Genomic DNA, 27126 nt, shown 5'->3' on the forward strand with positions numbered 1-27126 from the left:
CTTCTATTATAAATTATAATAGACAATAGTATATATTTAAAATGTTTAAAAAACACACATCGAAATATACACTAAAAGATGAAATAGGCAATTAAAATTATAAAATAAGCCCTTAGAATGGAAAAATGTCAAAATATGCAAAAATATGCACTACAAAGTTTCATTCCAAATCGTGATGTCATAAAACAAATTTTGCGCTCGCTTAACATATCATATGATCAACCAGAATAAATATGCAAATACATAAAATCCACGCTCTAGATATAAGTATTAAGTATGCTAATGTTGCTATGTTCTTAAATTTTGGTGGAAATATTTGTACATTGTTTTGGTTGACTTGGTAGTAAGTTGTACTTAGTTTTAAATTTTATATAAGCAAAGGTTTGAAACATACCACAAAGAATCTGTTATTAGCTTCAACGCAATTTATTGAAATGTCTGAATTGGCATGATATTTGATAGTTTGGCAGAATCCCAGATTGCAATTCCATAAGATCGAACTGATCTTATAATTGACTTACATATAATAATTAGTTTGTGTTGAAGTGGTATTTTGGAGTTTAGGAGAAGAGATCAAGACCAAGTCTATTGTTAGTTGATTTTCTTTTAAATGGGGACCCCATGTTAGTCTTTTGTCAAGTATTATGCCTGAGTATAAATTTTAAATTAATTTTAATACATTAAACATTTAAACTAATAGACATATAGATATGTAGTTAATCACTTATAATAAATAAATAATTACATACCCATCAAATTTAACTAAATATTGTATAGTGGTCACACAGTTTTTAGATGTTATTCCATTATCACCATATCCACTACATTTTTCATGCATTTGGTAAAGTTGATGTAATTATTATTATTATTCTTAACATTTATCAGACACAAAAATAAAAAATAAAAAATACAATTTCTTATCGAATAAAAATAAGTCAGTACAGACAAATTTATGTACTAAGCCACGCACTAGATCTACTCTTGGCTAATGGCTTTATTATAAAATGTTTGATATTGGTCATTATAGTTTTACATAGTATATTGGTATATACTGTAATCATCATTGATCTCATGATATATCATATTGTAGACTACAACCTCATTAAATATATAAGTAGAAAAAAAAGGGTTGTTTATGTTAATGGTAAATAATCGATACAAAATATTTTAATAAAAATGTTTTAAATATAATATTATACTATAATTTCTGAACCAAAAATAGGTCATTAACAATTATCACGAATACAAATTAAATGGTGTAACAGAATAAAAAACATTTTATACATTTTTTTTAAATTAAATTGTTTTCAACACTACATATAATTTTAAAAGTAATAATAATAACTGAATTAAAAGTATAAATCATCACATTTAATAACATTTTGATCCCAATAACATACAAATAAGACACTAATAGTGTATTTAATTGATTTTATTCAACATTTCTGTAAGAATTTTCTCAAGTTTACGGGAATCAGCTGCAAAATTCCTTATTCCTTCAGACAACTTATCATTGGCCATTTTATCTTCATTCATCTCCCAACGGAATTTAGCTTCATCAATTTCAATTTTATTTAAATCTGAAGCTTTACCTAAAATCAAATATATTATTTCATAAATGACCAACTTTAGTAAAATTTAATATTTAAATGAATATTTACCATTTTTCACTGTTAAATACTCTGTGAGAGGCTCATTAGATAATTCTAATTCTTCAAGCAGCTTTGGACTAATTGTTAACAAATCACATCCAGCCAATGCTTTGATTTCACCTAATTCAAACAATGTACAATTAATATAAATCAATTCAACCCAAATAAAGTATCAATATTACCAATGTTACGGAATGATGCACCCATCACAACGGTTTTATAGTTGAATTTTTTGAAATAATTGTAAATATTAGTTACTGATTGTACACCTGGATCTTTTAAAGGCTCAAAACTTTTCTTGTCAGTGTTTGCAACATGCCTAATAATACATATATTAAATGATTATTTCAATATTTTTTTTAATTATTTATAATTATGTGAGAAGCAATAAGTTTAGAAGCTTTTGAATACAAAGTATAAGATAAACAATGAATCTTACTCTTACACATTGTATTCATGATTTAGATTGGAAGAAATGTTACCCAAATTAAAAAAAAAATACTGTCATACAAATAAAACCCAATAACATATTTCATAATTTATTTTTAAATTTAAAAGTAAGCAAGCACCTAGGTATAACAAGTACCTACATTCACACTGCACTGAATATTGCTGAAAGAAAAACAAAATGTAATAACCATTTATATTAACCCATCATTGGTATCGTGGTCTGTCATACGCGCTGTCTTTCACCTCTTTAGTATTTTGAGAACCACTCATTTATTTACTCGATTCATCTGATACTATTTATACCTTCAATTGACATGTGTCTAAATAAACTTTTGTAAATATAATAATTTTATAAATATTTCTTGATTAGATATTGACATGCAATGTTAGCATTGTAATATTATCCATAATATGCGTGTTGTGCTCACTCAGTAATATAGACAAAATAATTATTTTTGGAATAATGAAAAATGAATAATAATGATAATATTATTATGTATAAAAATGATCATATATAATAAAAACTAAAAAAAAAAAAATATATATATTTTTGAAATACCTATGTCTATGTAAAAAGTCTTAAAATATTGTAGTTTTTAATTTTTTTTAGGGTAAAATATTAATTAAGAAATAAAATAATAAGATTATAATATTAAGATAATTAAGAAAAATCATAAGAAAATTTTTTTTTAATCAACTAAAATATGAAGAATTTGATGTAAGTTTCAAATGTCAATATTCTATGTTTATACAATTAATAACTATGAAAAAACGAGGCGAGCGCTCACTCGATACCAATGGCTGGACATTACATGGCAAACCAATTTCGGGTTAAGTTCAGTTGTAGAAGACAAAAGTGTCAACATTGACAACCTAATAAACAACCGTGGTTTGATAATTAATAAAAAAATATTCATAAATATTTATAGATGGAAAATAGTCAAAAAAATTTGAAATGGTAAAAAGACTAATACAAATGAGTATATTATTATACCCTGAATAAAATCCCAGGAACATGATTATCATTGATTGTAATTTGTCATTGTATTAAGTAAACTAGAATAATATTGCAGTGAGTAGGAAAATAAAAAAACTATTCCATTTTTAAATTAATTAATAAAATTTACCAATCCAAAATACGGCCAACAAAAGGAGATATTAAAGTGACATCAGATTCAGCACAAGCAATGGCTTGATAAAGAGAAAACAATAAAGTTAAATTGCAATGTATTCCATGTTCTTGTTCCAAAACTCTGAAACACATTTGAAATAAATATTTATACATAAATTTACATTGATAAATTTATGAAATAGTTTAATACTGACTTAGCTGCTTGAATACCTTCCCACGTAGAAGCTAATTTAATTAATACGCGTTCTTTGGCAATTCCAGCTTTTTCATACATTTTAATGTATTTGATAGCTTTAGCAATACTTGCTTCTTTGTCAAAAGACAATCTTAAATAAATAATAATAGTTATAATTTAAATTATCATATATTTATAAAAAATGTATGAGACAAACCCTTTGTATACATTAATTTATACAACAACTTGAAGATAGGTCGTTATTAAAGTCATATTATATTTTAAAACATACCTAGCATCAACTTCAGTGGATACTCGTCCTGGAATTAGAGATAAAATTTCAGTACCAAACAATACGACAAGATTATCCATAGCTTCTTCTGTCTGTTCTTCAATAGTCCTATAATCAGTACAATATATTTTAAAATACAATTTACTATTTACAATAATCATAAATACATTAACTTAACCATATTATAAATACCAAACATACTAAATTTGTAATCGCATAAGTGATACTGTTATAATATATACATATATATATATATATATATATATATATATATATATATATATATATATATAATTATTTCTTTAATAACTCCTAATATGAGATAATATCTTTGAACAAAAATTAATTGTATCTTTTACATCAATAAATATAGATCAGAAATAACAACATCAAACAAAAGAAATACAAATGTACTTTCAAAAACACACTAAAATCAACTACAGAATATATTAAATACATGAATATTATAAACACTTAAATGGATAGAAAGTGGTGATTTTTCATCATAATTTAACACAAACGCAATATAAGAATTTTTTTAAATATTTGAATTAGTTGTTAAGTCTACTTAAAATAGATTTTTCTACATTTTTCATTTTTAAAAAGTTATACTTTATACTTTATACTAGTATTTTTTAAATATAAATCCAAAAATTGTATTCTTTCAATTTGTGAAGGAGTTAAAATCAAAAAGTTGAACTTAAGTATACTTTACAATAAATTTAAATTGATTTTCAAAGTTTTTAATACTAGATCAATTATAATTACAAAGTTCTAATTAATCTAAATTATAAAGTTACCTGTAAATCAAAGACAGAAAATCACCATTTTTAATTCCCCTAACATTTTAACTGTACTGCTTGTTTTCAATTTAACTTATAGTTGTTTGCATATAATGTATTTCATATTATTACACTTTAAATTGCTTAACTTGTTTTCAAGTTTTTAACCAATATAAATGTTAATAAGTTTAAATTTTTTATTTAATACAGTGAACTCTTTATAACGAAACTCTTTACAACGAAAAACTCTATATAACGTAAACATTAGATAAAAATGGTTGGTTTGCTTTATAACCCATTAGTCAATTCATTCTTTATAACATTTAGTCACTCTCAATAACGAAACAATATAGTATGTTTCATAACACAATTATTTACCTGTTAAGTATTATAAATTATAAAAATAATCGGCAAAAATGCCGAAATTTCCAAAAACTATTACATTCTTCCATTATCTACTTTTAATATTGTAATATAAATAATACCATTATTATTGATATCAAATATATTCATTTTATTATCGACGTAATTTCTATCAAAAATTTTATATTTTTTTTTAAACCCTCTATTACAAAAATTCTCTTTAACAAAATAAATCTCTTGGTCCCTTCAGATTCGTTATAACGAGTTTTCACTGTATTTATAAAAAAAAATACTGATTAATGTAGAGTTTATACTAACTTTCCATTTGCAATCGCTAATTTCAGAGCTTTTGATATCAAATCTTTGTACTGAGGCATTTTGGCTGCAGCTAGGATAAGACTTGGGTTTGTAGTAGCATCAGTAGGTTTATACTTTTTCATGGCTGCAAAAAGTTTGAATAAATTATTTAAAATTAATAAATAGCTTTCAACAATTTTATTTATTATTAAGAAAAACTATAAGCATAATAATAAATATAATCTAAATCATTGAAAATTATTATGGAAAATACCTAATTAATAGATATATATTATTTTGACATTTGTAAAATTAAATACATATTAAGTACCTATAATATTTTTTTCAGGTGTGTACACAAAGGAGAGTTAGATAATTAAACCTATAAATTATAAAGGCAATGAAATGTTAGTTTCTTCATTAGAGTAAGTTTTTAATAGTCACAGACAAGACATTGACATTAATTAAATAACATTGCGATCGCAGATCAATGGTACTAAAAATTATAAATTGTTAGAACAACCATGGATTTCAACTAATAATACAAGTTTCCCATTTCACAAAACAAACATTTAAAATCTCAATCTGATTGGTTTAGGTGTTTATGTGGTCAATTTATTTAAAAAATGTAGAAAGTATATTATATAAAATGGGCATATTGTATTTGAATGATTTTGCTGGTAAAGATTCATATCAACAATTAGAAACTTTAATTACTTGAAGTATCTTTTACAAAATAAAGACACAATCAAGTGTTTTAACCGAGATTTTAACTAACATTCAAAAAGTTAACATTCTTCACTTTGTTTTTTTAATTTTTAGAAATTTGCTTTAAAATTTTATTCACTAAAAAATATTAAATTTAAAATTAATTAATACCTAAAAATGAATATTCAAAAATATTTAAGTTGTTAATGAGAAATAAATAAACATAAACCTACAATTAAAATTATATAAACTTATTATATAAGTATGAAAGTGTACAACCTTAACTCCCTCCCCCTTGCCAAATAAAAATAAAACAACATTTTTTTGTTTGTGCCTGTTCTTAAAATTCTAATAATTGAAGATTTTAGATATCAGCTTATTTACCTAATTTATGTCATAGAATTATGCGTGCTAATTTATATTCAAAGAATATATTATTTTCATTTAATCAATTAAGCAATTTATCAATATTCAAACCTAACAATTTGTATTAAGTTTATCAATCTTGTTTTACCTACAACATATAATATTCAATAAACAGTACAAAGTTCAAGGGCATTTAATCTCAGTATAAGATAAAGAAATATAATTTCCATAGGTTATATTTTAATGATATTTTAAAATGTAAAACATCGCAGATGACTATAATTCTAGATAGGTACCTGTGATTTTTTAAATTACAACTACTATGGTGAGTAGTAAATTTTGATTTATATACTTAATTATGAATTACAAAATGTATTTTACAACAGATACAGCAGCACCCCCACCTGCATAGGCTTACTTTTACTTTTTCTAAATATTGCACAAACTATTATTAGAGCGTTGTTATAGATAGACTATGTACATAATAAAACCAGGAATCTTGAAACTTAAAAGTGAAAGGCACAACACAAAATTAGATGAATACTACTGCAGATGAAATAAATAAGTTATTTTATAAACTATAAAGACTTTTTGTTTCCAAATACAAAATAGTAGTATTTCAAGCCGATAAAACATGCAATCAAATGGTTTAAAATTAAAATATCTAGTTAAAAGGATTAAATGATCAGTATCTACCAATTTAACGAAGTACATTACGTACCTTAATAATAATAAGAGAGTTGAAGGTTATTTATAATAATGACAGATTAGGCATAAAACTATTGTTAATAATTATAGGTATTCTATGGTATTTTACTAATGAGCTAATGAGATACTTAGATACGTACTTTCAAAATCTCCCGTGTCAGCCACGACAACGGTAAAGTTCTTGAGCTGAGCCAACGACGACATTTTTGACTTCTTAGGCGACGGTTCAGTCATTTTAATAAAATATGAGTTATGATGTTAAATTGGAGACAATTCAAAATTCGGTGAAACGTGAACGACGGTTTATCATTGACTAACCAGTAACACCAGTAACAGTAAGTTTTGAATTGGACTAGTGGACTGGTGTCTGGTGGAGTGGCTCAAGGATGAAAGAACTACCTATAGGAATCAAGCAGTCAATCTGATATTCTGATTAGGGAAACGTAAAGAACATAACCTCCGCTTGAACTCTACCGCAGCACTACTGCCAATCGACCGGCCAAGTGCCGACAGAAAGCCGACAGGTTGACCACATGTAGGTCGTGAGCAACAGGCAACAAGGTGATTGGCGCTTGTAATGACGGTGAAGGTGAAAAAACGAGTTCGTTTAATTTTTAATTGTTAATTGTTATTTCAGTTATTTGTTATCGACTCGACTGCTTACCGTTCACTTGCTCGCCGGGCAAAATAAAAATACCAGGTAGTTAAAATACAAAACGGTTTTTATCAATAATTATCAGTGTTTGGTAAATTAGTTCGGCGCCACTATGGGTTCATAGCAGTGGCGTATTTATGATGGGATATAGGAGATAGATCCCCCCCCATTGGTATTTTTTTACTGATGGGTTTAATAATGTCGTACATATATTACAGAAATACTGAATAAAATTATAGAAAACGCTACATTTTATTATAACTTTTTAGTGCTTCTATGTCATTTTTAACATGGTATTCCTAATTCAATTTTTCCAAATTAAAAAATATTTCTATTTAATTAAAATAACTGTCTAATAAATGTATTCAAAGACTAAAGAACCATTATATCCACCCAGTAAATACCCCCTAGTACATTATTATTTATAGGTGACCTTATGACTTAATGAGTTATGGTATAAACCAGGAACTGCTAAAATAATTGTTTCTCAATTGAACATTTCCCTGTGACATTTCATACGAACCACAACTAAAATAATTAATCAAATTAATTCAATTTGTATTATAAACTACGTTTGTTTACCATATGTACTTAATATAATCAGACCAGGCTTATACCTGCAGTTTGGGCTGTTTGTGGCACTAGGACCAAATATTTTAAAGAATAAAAATTTTTTTTATTACAAATTGAATAAAAACTTAATAAAAATAAGACTACGGTAGTTTTTTTAATTTATTAATTTTCATCTATGTTATACTTATATAGTTATATACAATTATATTAAGAGGACTAGACTAACCTAGCTAAGATATAAGTACCTATATAACCCACATGACGTGTTGTTTCTGTTATAAGCCGGGGCTATACACGGCGTATTCCGTTGAATTCAAGATATCGGAGTACTGATTAACTATACATATACACGAATACGATGGATGTAATAAGTACACCGCATTTTCATCCCCGACGGAAAACGCTGGTCGGTTAACGCCGAATAATAAAAACGCAAACTCCTAATTTTACATTGTTTTAAATTAGGATGGGCAATACTACTGATGAGTGGTGACGAAAAACCGGGAGTAAAAACAGTTTTAAAAACCAGGTAACCCGAAAAAAATCGAAACCGTTTTCAGACACAAAACCCGAAACCCGAAATTTCTGGTGACCAGTGGCGCAACTAGAGTTCAAATCTTGGGGTGCCACAATTATGAATAATAAAAAATAAAAAATATGTAATAAGAAAAATTTTAAATTATTTTAACGTGTAAAATTAAATTCTTAACAATTAATTGTTTTTAATTTCTAATCAATTTAATTTAAAAAATATAGATATTTTCACGACCACGCGAACGCAAGCATTCGAATACTTGCGTACTGACACTGTTGAAAATTCGTGCAGTTGTAAACTTCAAGTATTTGAGAGTAAACGTCAATAACAAGAATTATATGCACCAAGAGATAAATGAAAGAATCGTGAGTGGGGACAGGTGTTACTATAGTGTAATTAAGCTCCTAAAATCAAAATTACTATCATGGACATTAAAGATACGCTTATAATGCTTATACCATAGCTATTTGCGACCAATAGTGACGTACGCGAGTGAGACATGGTCATTAACAAAAGGCGACGAGAGAAAGTTAATAATATCTGAAAGAAAAATACTCCGGAATATATTTGGACCACGCTTTAACCGAGAAACAAATACGTTTGACACTTTGACAGAAGAAAAAATGAAGAGCTACAGAAATTATACAAAAGACCAAACATTCTAGCTTTTATCAGGAATAAAAGACTAGAGTGGTTTTGGACACACTTGGAAAGCGGATGATCAACTAATAAAAAAAAGTACTCGTGGAAAAATAAACAAAAAAGGGCGCCGAGAAGCGTAGCGACGAGTGCCGATACACGCGTAATCACTGCCTAGGGATATTGCTGTGGTGTACTTGGTGTAGTCAGGATTTTTTTCGGGGAGAGCTGATAAATTTTTGTAAAATACAATTTAAGATTTTTGTAGCGATTATTTCATAGACCATTAAAAATTAAAATAATTTTTAAATTTACTACGGTATATACGATAACTATTGTACGGACTACGGGATTATCGTGCTGGTGGAAAGCAAACATCGAAGTCCCGGCGCATGCGCATTGATAACAGAAATTGTCCGGGATATATTAAACAAATTTCACAAAATTTCCTGAACCAGAGATGGAACAGTTACCACAGCGACATTGATTTTGTATTTTTGTGTAGTTGCGACTTACGAGTCGTTATAGATGGCTGTGCATATGCCATATTATATTTCGTATATTGGAAAATGTTAGTATTCTTAACACTACAGTATTTCTTAAATGTTAATCACTAATTATTAATTAGCTATCACCGTAATTGATCAACTCTTGGCGTTCGAGACTTATGTATTCTATGGTACTGACTATTGAGTATTGAGTTTGAGTAGACGATACGTCGAGCTGTTACTCACTATAAGATGTAGGCTGTATGGCTCTATATTCTATATAGTATTCAATTTTTCTCCAGTGCTTTTAATCATTTATATATTATACATTATACACTGCGTAAAACGACAAATATTATTAGTTAAAGTTGTATTTTAAATTCCGTTTTTCTAGCTACCATAGTTATGCGGCAGTATACCTATATCATATTCATTAAACGCGTCTGTTGGATGTAATTAAAGTTATTTTATATTTACCTACCTAAATGAAATATAATATCATATACCATTCATACCGGGTCTATAATAATTAATATTAACACCGAAGCGTTATTGTTGTCAACATCGGGTATTGGGTAAGTGCATTTTAATTTCGTAGTTAACGAGTTGTGTCCCGACGAAATTTCTCGTACACAAGTTGTGTCCCAATGATAAAAGTGGGGTACACGACACACGAGTTGTGCCCCAGTGACAAAAGAGAGATACACGAATTGAGTCCCAACTGTTTTATAAGATTTTACACAAATTAGGTCATAAGAATAAAATATGTTGTTACGTTAATTGAAATAAAAAAAGATTTTATAAATTTAAATCGAGAAATTTGTCCATTTCAATGTTGTATAAATACCCACATATATTAAATTAATAATAGTTGTGAAGCATTTCACTCGAAATTTAATTCTATATTTTATTTAAGCCATCCCAATATATTATATTAGGTATAAAAAAATTGAAATGCGATGTTTATATTAAAATTAGAAGTTCTGGATAATTATCAAAGACAACACGTGAAAAACATTTATTTCTTAGCCCAAAATTAAATGCATATAAGAATGGACAAATTTCACGGTTTGAATTTATTAAAATGGTATCATTTAAATTTTTGCAAAATATGTAATTTTATTAATATTATTAATGTAGTTATTTTTATTTTGTATTTATATTTATATTTATTAGACGAAACAACGATGATATTTTTTTAGATTAGATTTCAATTTTTACTATGATATTATGACTTTTTTATACGAACTTTTTCATTTTTCGTGTAAAATATTATAACATATAATATACTTTTAATTTTTTTAATAAACAAATTCGAGATTTGAATTTATAAAAATCGTTGGACACAATTCGTGTAACCCCCAAAAAAACTAAAAAGTGCAGGACACAATTCAGTATTTGGGACACAACTCGTTTGTAGCCATATATTCATATATGTATAATTATTAGGGCTGGGATTAATATGTAATAAAAAACCAAAAATATGTACATATATATGTAGTTAAAATGGCCAAAATACGTAGTATAAAATAAACAATATGTAACAAGAAAAATTTAAAATTATGTTAACGTGTAAAATTAAAAAAAAAATTCTAAATATTTTTTGAATAATATACAATTAATTGTTTTTAATTTCTAATCAATTTAATTTAAAAAATATAAAATATAAAGATATTTTTACAACTACGTGAACGCAAGTACTGACACTGTTGAAAATTCGTAAATATATTTTGTCTAATAATTGTTAAATATAAAGTATAATCTAAGATCATTAATGTAAAGTTATCGAACAGAAACAAATAAGATAAACTATTTAACTATAATCAAGTTATTAATATTTAACTAATACTTTCATATACTTATTTCCCATATGCATTATGCATTATACATTTACAATTTTTACGAGTATACTAAAAGTATAATTTTAAAATTAAAATGTATAATCTAAATTATATAAATATATTAATATAAATGTAACTACTTTTGGTAATATTTAGACACATGTTTTCAATAAGTGATCTTAGAAATTTTATTATCGTTGAAATCATTTGATAAACTTTTAATACTTTGTTTTTTTAGTTAAAAGTAAGAATCATCATTGACATTTATATGTAGCGTAATACGTTATAGCAATACGTACGGAATAAAATAAAATATATTGACTCGTTTTATTTTTATTGTTTTATACAATTTAGACTATACATTTTAGAAAATATACACGTATTAATTAGACTATACATTTTAGTTTTTAATTATTATACAATTATTATTATTATAATATTTATTAATATATATATATATATATTATATAGTATATTATGTAGGACTGTATTTTTTAAAATACATTTAGAAATTACAAGGGAGGGATAAACAGTAGTCGGCGGACGGGCGGAATCAATATGTAGATATTATAAACGGTAGCCGGCGGAATCGATATAAAATCGCCCTTTATGTAACCGTGCAGATTGTAATTTGTAGGTACTTAAGGTTTTTTTATGTTGTATCGATTTTAATTTCATAATTTTTTTTTCATATGTGGTTCAGCGTTAATAAAATTAACTAAATCATCTAATTCTCTTCAAGTTTAAAAAAATAATTATTCAAATCGTACTTTTATTAAACAAATTATATTAATTTTATGATAATATGACTGATGTGAGATATTTAATACGGCGTGCAGAATAATAAATAATAATACACGAAATATAAAATTCGATATCGGTTTAAACAGTAGCGTAACTATGGGATGGTAAGGCACGGCAATGCCCCGGGGCCCTGGACTTGGAGGGCCCCACGACTCTTGTAAATACAATTTATATTATAAAAAAGCGTGGGCAAGTGGGTATTGCTCTGCTGTATAGTGTATAGTAGAAATGGGGAGTAAGTCACTATTTGAATGCAATGACAAGTATCGTTGTATACGAAAAACGATTCTGAACGGAGATGATTTGTCAGTCTAGGATAATTAATAGGATATATTATATTATTACCGGCATTTCAAAAAAAAAAAATTAGAAAAATCAAAAATTTCAATTGTCTGCTAAAAGCTTTAAAAGTCAAAATATTTTGAAAATTTAATCGTAAATATATAACGCTAATATAAACATTTTGTAAAATTTCAAATATTTACAATGATTCATTTTTGAGTTACAGCGAAATAAAAAAATCAATTTTGTCGAAAACTGATTATGCGTACAAATTCCCGTTTTTTTTTGTTACTTTTTTAAAGTTTGCCTGGCGCTTTTAAAAACTATTGGACATTTTTCTGACCCCCCCCCCAAATACCAACTAGATTAATTTTCCTTTTCAAAAAGGGGTTGAAGTAAAAAATCAAAGCATTATTTCTACTCCAAAACGTTATGATAGACACAAAAATAAAAAAACATACATCATTGTAAAATCAATACATTCCTCACTCCGTTCAGAATCTAAAATGATATACAAACATTTGAATTTTATTTTAAATTCACGAGAAGGTACTGTTAGAAATTCTAACAGTAGGTACTTAGTAAAAAGTTCAAAATAGCCAAAACATACCTATATCATATTATTAGAAAACAGACAAATGGATACTAAAGAACTGATAAAAACATTTTCTGAGATGGAAGCTAGAAAAAAACTTTGAATAGCTACTTTATAGTTTTTTACATATAACATAAATAAACTACTATATATTTTATAATAAGTAATGACTGTTTTTTTTTTTTTAATTTTGGTAATATAAATATATACTTGATACTGCCCCGGGGACCCAAATTTATAGTTACGCCACTGGGTTTAAATATTATTCAGTCACCAACATTGTTGTTATGGTATTGACAATAAATAATAATTATTTACAAATTACGATATGAAAACCAGTTTAGAGTGTTTAGACCTATGGTGCGGTACGGCTGCAGTCGCGCGCGGGGTGGTGGTATGTGAACATTGTTCTTGAACGCTGCCGCTAACTTAGCAGAGCAGCACATGACGACTGTAAAATTATGATTTTTCTTACCAAAAACATGTTTTTGTACTTCCCATTTCCCTCAGCTCTTGTTAGTCGTAGACACATGATTTATATAACAAAATAAACTTGAAAAGTTCCTCTAGACGACCTCGTGCCATTTTTTTGATATCTATTTTTCTATTTTATATGATTTTTTAAAAATTTTAAAAGTTTTGAAAATTTCAAATGAAAATTTCTCAAGTTTGAAAAAAAATCGAAAATCTGGCACGAGGTCGTTTAGAGGAACTTCTCAAGTTTATTTTGGTGTATAAATCATGTGTCTATGACTAACGAGAGCTGAGGGAAATAGGAAGTACGAAAGCATGATTTACGGTCGAATTTCGCTACCAGAACGGCCATAGGCGTGCGCACAGGGGGTTCCGGGTGTGCCTGGGCACCCCCCGACATGTAATTGGGGCCCTAAAATTTAAGTCCTATAGCATATATATGGGTCCGTATTTTAACTAATGTTACTAGAATAAAAATGTTATTTTTTCTAAAATATGTGGTAAAAAAAATTATGTTTCGGGATAAAAAAAATAATACAACGTAAAATATTTTAAATTTGCGTGGTAAAACTTATTATGATTATAACAGCTAAATGTTATTGACTACAAAAGTAAAAATAATAAATAAATATTGCAATTATCTTGAAAATTTTGTATTAGTAATACCACTGATAAATATGTGATATAATTATGTAAGTAATGTTTATTCGTACATAATAATTTATTAAAATATATGTACATGTATTGTTAAGAGAGGGCCTGAATTGAGAAAAGGGCCCGAAAAAATTACAGGCACCAGGCACCCCCTGAAATTCAGGTCTGCGCACGCCTATGAGAACGGCCTCTTAAGTAGCTATTTATACATAGGTAAATAAAATAAGGATATGCTTGTACGACATTCTCTTAGAGAGAATAATTAAAATAATATTGTATAAATTCTCATTTTTAATTTCTGTTGACAATAAATTAGATTGTATTAATATTCTAAGGATATAATATTATATATGTATATTTTTTTTTCAGAAAATAAGTAAAAATGATGTGGTTAAAGATTAAAGTACTTTTATGGAAAAGCTTACAACTTCGAAAAAGACATTGGTTTAGTACTATAATTGAAATAATAGTACCGTGTTTGTTATTTTTGTTGATCAATTATGTAAAAACAAAATTTTCAAATGATAGAACATCTAAACCAACAGTTGTACACCAAACTATACCAAGCCCTGTTCCTGAAAACTTTTTATATTTAATTTTTAGAAATATCCACTCAACGGGAAATTTTATCTATACTCCCCAAATCAAGGAAACAGAACAGATCATGAAAATAGTACAAAAAAATTTGGACATTGCGTACGATAATATTGAAACAGCTATTAATGAAGATGAAATGATAAACAAATTCAAAATAAAATTCAATAACACTGTATTTTATAGAAATATTATGGGATTTTGTATTGTTTTTGAAGAAACTATAAAATCACAAGCTCTAAAGTACAAGATAAGAAGCATAAATAAATAATGGCTAACAGATCATTTATTTACTCCATATGACATACCAGGGTCTATGGGTTATGGTAATGAATACCTAAATTATGGATTTTTAGCATTGCAATTAACCATAGACAAGGCTTTTATTTTGATGAGTGCCAATAATAAAAGTGGTCTTAATGTAAATGATTATAACTTAGAAATTCAGTCGTACCCTTATGCAAATTACTTAATAGATTCAACATTTCAAAAATTATTTAATATGTTGTTGTCAATATTCACTATTTTAAGTTTTTTGTTAATGTGTTATCATACAATTAAGAGAGTTGTCGAAGAAAAAGATTCAGGCGTAAAAGAGTTTATGAAAATTATGGGTTTTAAACCATGAATGATATGGACAGGATGGATATTACACAATTTTTTTACATATGCTATATCAATCACATTTATTACTTATATTACCTGTTTTGAAACACCTATTGGTCAAGCAAAGTTATTAAATTATACAAAATCCATTACTCTTGTGGATTTTTTTAATGATGTATATGATTGCCGGAATATTTTTTTGTTTTGCAATTAGTAGTTTATTCAATCGACCATTAATTGCTTTGATTGTTGGTAGTAGTGTATGGTGTCTTACTTACGTTGTACCTAAAAACTTTGTGAAACCTTCTACAAGCATTCTAATTCAAACATTATTCACATTATTTCCAAATTTTGCAGTATCGAGAGGTTATATAGCGATATTGTCACTTGAAACTCACGGAAAAGGTCTTTAATTCTCCACTTTATTCACTGCTGCAAAAGGCGAGAACAGTTTTTCTGTTGGTTTTATTTTAATGATGTTTATTATTGATTGTTTCCTGTATGGATTTTTTGCTTGGTACATTGACTTAGTCATTCCAGGAAAATTTGGTGTTGCAAAACCATTTTATTTCTTCTGTAAATGGCCGAAAAATAAGCCTGAAAATAATGTAATGGTTCCCATTAGTAAAAGCAACAGTAGGCTTTTTGAAAAACCTCCTGATAATTATGAAGTTGGAATTAGTTTACAAAACTTACATAGACGTTTTGGAAATATCTATGCAGTTAATGGGGTAAATTTGGACTTATATAAGGGGCAAATTACTGCTCTTTTAGGCCATAATGGTGCTGGAAAAACAACTACAATGTCAATTATTACAGGTAGTTTTTGTATTTTATAATTATTATTATTTTAATATTTTATATAACTACATTAATTTAATTATTTTGTTAAAGGGTTATTTTCTTCTACATATGGTACTATAAAGTTTAATGGAAATGATTTATTTAGTAACATTTTATTTATTTATTCGATATTATTTATTTAATATTTTATGGAATAGTATGTATTAAATGTTTACACTACAATATTTTAAAAATTGTAATATTTTTGTAAATTTAATTTAGTTAAAAGGTTTATCATTAAAAAATGCAAAATCAGAGGGTCTAAATTTGCTTGAACTTTTAAATATATTGCAAAAGAAAAATGAACTAGTAAGTAATCTTTCTGGTGGAATGAAACGGAAGCTATCTCTTGCAATTGCGTTAGTTGGCAATCCTAAAGTAAGATTTTAATTTTAACTCGTGTGTTATTTTTTAATGTATAAGTAACTAGAAATAATATTTATTATTTGTTTTTCAGATATTAATATTAGATGAACCAAAATCTGGAATGGATCCTGAATCTCGAAGAAAAATATGGGATTTACTCTTGGTATGATAATCTATTTTGTTTTAATTCCTTTAACTTTATTTATTAGATTTTGGTATATTCTTGATCAGCTTTTATTTGAAAATTAAATCATTTTCAGTAAATTTAACTACTTAAATAATAATTATATTAACTAAATATCTCAATATCAACTTATAATAGACAGATTTTATTCACTCAAAACTGTTAAAACAAATAAATACTAAAACTAGAGCATTAACCATTTTTTTTATAACTTTTAATACTACCTTTTTTATTTTTGACGAGCAGTGGCTTATAACCAATTTTTTAAATGTTAACATGAGAAACATTAATGTATATGTACGTTCTTACCATCAATGTTTTTTCTTTATTTCATAGGGTTTTATGTTGTTAACAAACTTATTTATTATATTCACTTTATAGTCTATATAGAACAGGTAAAAACAAATTGTTATGCCATAAATATTTTTATTTAAAATGTTATATTTATCCCTCCCTTATACATTTTTAATAACATATATACATATTATTTTATTATTATATATTCATATTTTTTTTTAGTCTTTTAGAGGAACAAGAACTATTTTAAACACAACACATTTTATGAAAGAAGCTGATGTCCTTGGTGACAGGATTGCTATCATGTACCATGGACAAGTTAAATGTTATGGCTCTTCATTGTTTTTAAAAAAAGCTTATGGTAAGAAAAAAAATAATAAATTTAAACATTAGAAAATAATCATACATATTATAAAAATTAATAGGAACTGGTTATAATTTGACTATTGTAAAAGAAGAACCATGCGATGAGTCTAACATTATAGAAGCAATTAAAAAAATTATACCAGAAGCAAAAATTCAAAGCTCATTGACTGCTCAAGTTGTCATTAATTTACCCAATGATAATACTGATCAATTTCCAGATGTTTTAAGAATGCTAGAATTAAATAGAGAAAAATTCTCTGTAAAAGGAATGGGTATATCTTGTACAACAATGGAAGAAGTTTTTCTTAAGTAATATATTTTTTTAATAAGAAATTGTATATTTTATTATTTTAAGGTTAATATAATATAAATTAATATTACTATAGATAAAATGAATATAGATAAATAATAATATACATGGAATTTCCCCTCATTTAAATATTTTATGATAACTTTCCATTAATAAAATCTTGATTTACTACTATCAGTTTGATAAATAGTCTAGCAGATATTTCTGCTGGTTCTTAATTTATATCATTTGTTAGACATTCGTCCTACATATAATAACAGTTTATTTAATGTTTAATAAATGATTTGTAAATGATTTTATTTTCAGTTTATAATTTGGTTTATATTTATAATATTCTAGAACATTAATGTTCAATACTATGAAGACACATTATGAGCATTTTTAAATATTAATATTTAACATATATTAAAATATTTTAAAAAAAATAGACGTCAGAACATAGATAATGTTCTTACTTTTAAGTTTGATAATGGACTACTTTTCTCTAATATTTAAGCTAAACACATAAAATTGGTTCTACTGAATGAAAATTTATTATCTAAAACATTTATAAGGAGACAACACGTGTGTTTTTGGCATCCTGTTAATATTTTTACTTTTTATTCGAGTTTATATATGTTATTGATAATTGATTACAAAGTATTGTTGACAGTTAAAGGTACAAAAGTTAAATCTGTTTAATTATCTATAAAATAAAAAAATTTTATGCACACATGTAAATTATTTATAAATAGTTAAAAAATTATACTTTTTAACATGTTGTTTAAAAAAATAAAATATTTTTATCCTTTAGAGTTGAAACAAATATACACAATGATGATGGTGATTTATCATTTATAAACACACCAGTTGATGCTGATACTTACCAGTTGATAATTATCAAAGATGTTGATTGCAAAGTTGACCAAGTGACCAATCTAATTCAACAGTATGTGCCTGAATTTATTTTAATGGCCAATATGGAAATGCAAATTTTATTTAATCTACTAGCTAGAAAAAGAAGTCGATTTGGTGCCCTATTTTCTGCTCTTGAATTTCAAAAACAAAATTTTGGCTTGAAAAATGTTAAAATAACTAATTCAATTACAGGCGACATCTATCCAAAGTAATTTTTGAATATATTTTCACACAACATTTTATATTAATTTATACTCCTATCAAATATATAAACTTTAATGTAGGATAGACAATACAAATAATTCGACATTGAATGATGATTTTGGTGACAACACTAACCAACGGTGAGATTTCATGCATGCATGTTATTTTTTATCCTGTCATTTGTCCTTTATTTCAATATTGTGTTAAACTGACTGTTGGTTGTTATTGTTCATTAATCACATGATATTTAATATATATTATATTTAACGGTACAATTGTATTGTTTAGGAAATGTCATTTTTCACTATAATTTGTAGTACTTTAATTGTAATTAATCTATAGTAAATAATTTAAATCATTAACATTATTTATATAATTTACACATATTTATTTGTATTTCTTTAAATTGATTTATTGTAAATTTTATATGTACATATCACATGAGATTTATAAAATTAAAAGAAATATTATATTTAATTTTTTTAATTTTTAGTTCAGTTGCAGTTGGAGATGATAGATATGAACCAAAACAACCATCTAATAATGATGCCACACAAAGTAAATTATTTAAATTATTATATTTTAAAACAAAATTTAACATATTGTTTTTAAATAAGAAAAGCTTATCTTAAATTTCATTCTTTAAACTGCTTTAAACTAAAATAATAATTAAATTGTTTACTGATAGTTTTTTATAAGATATTGTGTATATAATCGTTGATATATTTAAGTTATTTAACTATCTACTACAATATTTTGATCCATGGACAAATCCCTGTGCAAGATTCCCTCATTCATAGCTGGCATTTCAATGTTAGGTGTTTTTTTTATCAGTATTCCATTTTGTTAGTGAATATATCATGTAATAGTATTATATTGTTAACTTAGTCACTTAGAATATTTTAAACATTTAAAAAGAAATACCTTGTTAATGAATTAAGAGAAATATATTCCTATCCAATACACTTATTAGTATAATACCTAATGTTGTAATTTTTAAAACATATTTCTTTAATACATTAATAGGTCTTAATTTTGAACATTTTTTTTTTTTAAAGCTATAAGGATAAGATAATATTTAATTAGAAAAAATAATTATTATTGAAATTCAAAAATTATAATTTTAAATAATACAATTCTGAGTAGCCGGGATTCCTGTCTGGGCCCTTGCCGTATTATAGTTCCTGGGCCCCTGTACTGGTTGTACTGTGTTACCCCCAAAATACAGTATAAAATTATTATTGGGCTCCAGAATATAATTCCTGCCTGGGCCCTCAGGTACCCAGGCCGACCCTGCTGAGTAGACAAACTCACAAAAATATACAAGAATGATGGTTAAAAATATCTACAAAAAACTTAGATTGTTTAGTTTTTGTATTAGCATTATATTTAATTTTTTAATCTTGTCTCTATACCAACCTTAAAAAGCAGCAAAATTAAGTTTTAAATTTTATGAACATTATAAATATAATTAGAATTCTATGCAATACATTATACATATCTTATATTTTATAATATTGTTATAATATATTAGTTATTTCTGAATACTAATCATTGACTATCATATATATATATATATTTTTTAGCTTTGATGCCAAAGTATACAACCGGAATAAATTTAATGAAAAACCAGTTCAAAGTATTGTTGGAAAAAAAAGCCATTTATACATATAGAAGATGGCTTTTGTCATTATTTTTTGTGAGTTATAATTACCTATGTTTTTTATTTAAACTAAAATAAAATGTATTATCCATAGTTAATTGTATTATTACTAATTATTAGTAACCCTTAAATAGTGTTGTTTATTTACCATATTATGTAGAATGAGTATCGTATCATCGAATATAATATTGTAGCAACTAAAGTGTAGTGGATATGTTAAATTTTAATTCAGTCATAAGTTATTATAATACAAAGAATGTATAATTTCATTTGGAACATTGATTTATAATTAATTGAGATAGTGTAGAATGTAGATAGAGGATATTAATTTTAAATTAAAATTACATAGTATGAAAACAAACAATTGTCCTCATGTACTTTATTTATTTTTAGTTTGTTTAAGGACAACTTTTAAGGAACTATGTATTAAGTTTTAAGTCCTAACTATTGAAATTGAAAATTTTATAAATTGTTAACTAATTTGTAATGTTAAGAGGACATTATACCTGCATGTGTTATCTCTGTCTTACCACAGTCTTACTAATGTAGATCATAGCAAATTTTCGTCCAACAGAACACATTTTGTGATGTTAGCTTTAATATTAAAGTCAATTTACCTATTGTCAAACTTAAAGGTAATAATGTTATCTAGGGCATCTCATAGGCTTTTATTGGTATTTTAATTTTCAAGCGAGTTACGAGCGTTTTAAAGTTTTAATATTTTACATAACCATAACTCACTTTTTTTTTATTAAGATATCAATAAAAGCCTATGCGATGCCCTAGATAATATTCTTACCTTTACATTTGATAATAGGTAAATTGACTCTAATATTAAAGCCAACATCACAAAATGTGTTCTGCTGAACGAAAATTTGCTATGATCTACATTATTAAGACATAGACTATACATGCGGGTATAAAGTCCTCTTAAAATGTTTTAAATAGTTTCAATGTATTTTTAATATATTTGTATTTTTATAAGAACTGTTGATGAATAAAGTATCTTGTATTAAACTTTTTGATCCAGTAAAAAAATTGTAAATATTCATAAAGTGCGCAATAAAAATATATCCTGTTTAGAAAATGCTAACAAAAATATTAAGAGAGAATCCTATTTGCTTACTGATTTATCTTGAAATTGAAGATTATTATAACATAAATCATATTTATTTTTTCGTACCTATGTAAAATATTAATGATTTGTATTCCATAATTTATTAAACACAAAATAATTTCTATAAAGTAAAGACTATAAGGTTGTTTGGTGGAGAGGCCAAAAATACTGTAATATGTGTAAGCTGAGCTAAACTAAACAAAAAGTATTTTATAATTATTAATTCTATTCTTATTTTTTCTAGGGTATCGAACCAATTCTGTTGGGCTTGTTTTTTATTAAATCAACAAATATTTTAGTCAATCAATCTGTTGTTTCCCAAGCATTAAATATATCTTTAAGCACCTATAAGGATAGTAGTGTATATTACCGTGTTGGAGATAATTCTTCTGAGAATTTGGAACCAATATTTGTAGCTATTTCTAAATTAAATAAAGCTACTGTTAATGAAATATCATCAGGAAACAATATAATTAATGGTAAAATTAATATAATCATTGCTCATATATAGGTATGGTAATATGGTATATGTATTTAAACAACTTCTTACTTCATAATAAAACAAACATAACAGCATATTATACATGGTTTTTCAATTATCATGTGCTAACTTTTTTTTGTTTTTTAATATTAAAGTTTACAGTATAAATATTAAAATGATATAAGTTTACAGGTGTTCTATTAATATTACTACTTATTTATGGGTTGAGTGCAATACCCTATGCATATGTTTATAGCTATTTAAAAAAAACGTTAGTCAGTTCCGTGTTATTGTTTATTGCAGTTCATTTTATAATAGGAATTATATATATATATATTAACATTTTTTAAATTAGCAGTTATTATCTGTTAATTATTGATAATTTTGTTGTTTATTTTTTTACAGGAATGTTCCTAAATATTATGTTGTATATTTTAGATGACTTAAGAGAGTGTAATAAAATAAATTCCTGTAACACATTAAAATATTTAATGAGGTTGAGTGTTAAGAGTGTTTTAATTATTCCATGTTTTGCATATTCATCATGTATGGCAGGGTATATTCAAATAGCATGGGAAAACAACATGTGCAAAGTGTGTAAATCCCCTTTTATAGCTGAAAAGTGTAAAAGTAAGTACTTAATTTTTTTTTATTTTATACTAACTAAGACTTATAATCTTTATTTACTTGAACATTTTAGGTATTGAACAAAAAAGTTATTTTGTTTTCAAGTCCAATAAAAATCCGAATGGCATACTAGAAGAAACTTTATTTTTATTATTTAGTAGCATACTGTACATAGTCATTATATTATTACAGTAGAACCTCATTAATCCGGACTATATGGGGCTCTAGGTAGTCCGAATTATTGAAAGTCCGGATTAAACAAAATAACCAAAAATCGTAAATTATAAATTTAAAAAAAAATATATTGGATATTAATTTATTATTCAAACTAAATATAAATACATATGTATGTCTTACAATATTTAACCTAAAAATACATGATACATAATACATATAGGATATTTTTAGAATTCGTTTTCTCGTTTATTTTAATCTATGACATAAACTAGCGTAATTTACGTATTATAAATGGCTGTCCGGATTAAGCGAAGTCCGGACTAATGAGGTCCGAATTAATGAGGTTCTACTGTATTTGATTATAAAATTTTTCATCGATTATATCAGTTTGTTTTTAATGAAATCATTGGTACTGGTGTTAGTCATAAAGATGTAAATGAAGATCCAGATGTTGGTGGTGAAAGAGACAAAGTCGATGCAGCCAAAACGCATTCTAGTAATTGAAAATGCTAGCAAACAAATTACTTATAAATTTAATTAAACTGTATGTTTTTATGTTAGGTAATGCTTCCTTACCATTATTGCTGGTTGATGACTTGGTTAAAAAGTTTAGTTTTAAATTTACTGGTATCAGGGGTATAAGTTTTGCTGTTTCACCTGGTGAATGTTTTGGCTTACTTGGTGTGAATGGCGCAGGTAAAACGACTACATTCCGAATTTTAACTGGTGATACATTTCCTTCGAAAGGTAACGCTTCTATCCTCACAGATAAGTTGTACAAACTCAGCTCTAACATAAATCAAGTTAGTATAAAAATAGAATACTATTTTAAGATTAAATAAATGTTTATATAAATTAATTATAATAATGCTATATAGTATGTTTCTTTGATTGGTTATTGTCCTCGATTCGATGCAATAAATGATCAACTTACTGGAAGAGAAACTTTAAAACTAATGGCAATTTTGAGAGGAATACCGCTAACAAACACTAAAAAACATGTTGATAAATGGATTAAACTATTAGGTATGTAAAATAAAATATTGGAAGTATTTTTTGAATTGTAGTTTTTATTAATTACCTATATTGTTTATTTATTAAAAGTAAAAGTTTATATTTTTGTATTTAAATAAATTCTAATCATCTTATAAGTAATAAGTCATATCAGAATCATATTTAATCAGGACTATACCCTGTTCAGGTTAAGAGTGCCCAAACTCGTGCATGCTTGCTAAGCTGCCGACAACTGTCAGACCCCTTGGGTGAGATCAGAAGCCCTGTGATTGGTCGGCATTGTACGACTGCCGTCGTTGATTGTCAGAGTCGCTATGTTTAAACATGCGTCGGCACACCAAAACACTCCCTGTAGCAAAATACATGCTCGAACAGAACTGGTTTTCGTCCAAGCGATTGGGTACTCTTAACCTGAACAGGGTATACTAATCGCTTAAAATACAGTGTGAATTTTATTTCATTATTTGTAATAGTAAACAAAATAAAAAAATAATTAATAACCATATTTTTGAAAAATTATAACTTCTCTAAAGATCACATTAAATGTTGACATTTTTTTTTTTATAGATACTACTTATCTTGAAAACTTCAAAATTTGTAAACTATTAATGTTTTATTTTTATTATTATTATCATTGTTATAGGTCTTGAAGAATATAAAGATCGGCTCTGTGGAAATTATAGTGGTGGTAATAAGAGAAAATTAAACACTGCAATGGCATTAATTGGAGATCCTCGGGATCCTCCTGTTGTATTTTTGGATGAACCCACTAGTGGAGTAGACTCTGTAGCAAGGCATAGTTTATGGCAACTATTAGTTGCTAGTCAAAGAGGTGGACAAGCTGTTGTACTTAGATCACATAGGTAAGACAAATTGTATTTAATATTAATATTGATTTTTAATTATTTGATTTATTTAAATAGTATGGATGAATGCAACCGTTTGACAATAATGGTAGATGGTGTAATGAAATGTATTGGAAATATACAATATTTAAAAAATCGGTATGGACAAGGATTTACAGTAAAGATAAAACTATGTTATACTGAAAATTTCAATGTTACTGATCTAAAATCTGATATAGAACGTCAGTTTGCTCCTGACATAAATTTAAAATATGAGCATAAGGTGAGATTGAGCTATTACATTTATATTATATTAAAGTAACTTTATTCTAATTAGTGGTATGGTATCACTAGTATTCTAGAGAACCAAAAAAAAAAAAATGTATATATTTACAATATTTATTGCAATTAATTATCGTATAAAGGATTATTTATCTAATTATTTATTATTGTACTTGAACTTTTTGGCCAAATAATTTTAACAATAATAAATTCACTTCTCCGCTTAATTCTATGTATTTGGGGGGTCCTGCAACCCCACATGATGTTAATTATCTTATGTAAATGATTTCCTTCTTTTTTAATTCATTGCATTTTTTCAATTTTTATACTTTATAATTTATATTGATATTTTTACCAAAATTAATAAGCTTTAAATTGAACATGTTTTTAGGGTGGATACAGCTTTTTTTTTCTGACTGTAACTGATTTTGCGTTATGTTATTTATTGAAATCTGTTTCTATAGCAATTGAATACCCAACATTCTTGGCGACTTAGCAAGAATCTAAATATTGATTTAAAATCTATTTGTGTCCAAGAATTCATATGGTTTGTGGTTTACGAGTATAATCAAAAATATCTATGATTCCTCAATTTTCTTAACAAAGGAAAAACATCTAGTGGCATACTACTATTGGTACTACTTTTTTTTTATTCAATTTCCTTGTAGTATTCATAGCATGAAACTGTTGCTAAATTTGGTTCAAAATAGAGCATCACTGTAAAAATAGCTTTAGAACCTTTGTTCTAATTTCACCTTTCTAAACAATATTAAAATGAAACAAATTTTGTAAAGTAATATATTTTCATTAAACAATTTAAGATAATAATATATATAATCAAGTTGATTTTGTATGTCATACAGAAGATGAATTAAACTAAAATTATCAAAATAAAATAATTTATTTTTGTACATATGTATTGATATTAACATGTCATTTATATTGCAGGGTTTATTGCATTATCATATTACTAATCCAAATATACCACTGTCAGAGATATTTGGTCAGATGAAAGCAATTAAAGAAAATTATATTGCAATTGAAGACTATACTGTTAGTGACACAACTCTTGAACAAGTATTCATTGCGTTTGCAAAAAAACAGGCAGTTTTAAATACAATATAAAGTCTTGTTAGTTGTTTATATTACTTACATACATTTTTAAAAATTCTAATGTATTTTGTGTAGTTCTCTATTATTTTTATTTTAGTATTAAACATAGAGTTCCTTAGCTTTAAAAACAAAAATGATTTTTTTATTATTACTATTATTTAAGTATTTAAATAAGGTTGGTATATGTAGGGGCAGGCAATACGGGGGCGAAGGACCACTTGGCTGGTCAAGACCGAGAGTTATGAGTTTATGACCATTGACAAAAAAAAACTAAAACGCCTGTAACTGATTGGGTTAGACAATTTGTCATACACGCCTTATATGTGCTGGCTAGGCAACCCGTCATGCATGACAACGACACAGAGAAACGGGAGCGGTTATGTGAAATGAGGAAAGCAGGATGATACAGGTTATTTATGGGGACGGGGCCCTGTGATCGATCCGATCTGGTGCAATGACCACAGGGTACAAAATATAATATATGGAGCTGTACTTAAAATTAATTTTTAATATTAACTTAATAACTAAGGCAGGGGGTCAGCTTGCTGGTGACTAGCACAACTGGACGACCTGGAGTGGCCTCTCACACACCCACACTGGGTGCTGGCGGATTTACGTGAAACAGACCCGTGACCACGTATTAAAAAGAAATAGTAGGCAGACCCAAAATCGACG

At 26.5% G+C, this 27126-nt stretch overlaps 1 protein-coding gene and 1 pseudogene across 1 annotated transcript; one reads left to right on the plus strand and one right to left on the minus strand.

Moving 5' to 3' along the window:
• Window positions 1-1165: 1165 nt before the first annotated feature.
• LOC132917171 (probable transaldolase) lies at window positions 1166-7394 on the minus strand. The gene is made up of 8 exons (XM_060977780.1): window positions 7066-7394; window positions 5165-5288; window positions 3702-3809; window positions 3429-3560; window positions 3230-3355; window positions 1835-1971; window positions 1662-1772; window positions 1166-1592 (listed from the first exon to the last, which is right to left on the minus strand). Exons 1-8 carry the CDS (start codon window positions 7157-7159, stop codon window positions 1423-1425), a joined length of 1002 nt encoding a protein of 333 aa, XP_060833763.1. The 5' UTR covers window positions 7160-7394; the 3' UTR covers window positions 1166-1422.
• A 2355-nt stretch (window positions 7395-9749) lies between these two features.
• LOC132925091 (phospholipid-transporting ATPase ABCA3-like) lies at window positions 9750-26585 on the plus strand (annotated as a pseudogene).
• Window positions 26586-27126: the final 541 nt, after the last annotated feature.

The sequence above is a fragment of the Rhopalosiphum padi genome, chromosome 1 (genome assembly GCF_020882245.1).
Source record: "Rhopalosiphum padi isolate XX-2018 chromosome 1, ASM2088224v1, whole genome shotgun sequence".
In the NCBI taxonomy this organism is placed as follows: Eukaryota; Metazoa; Arthropoda; class Insecta; order Hemiptera; family Aphididae; genus Rhopalosiphum; species Rhopalosiphum padi.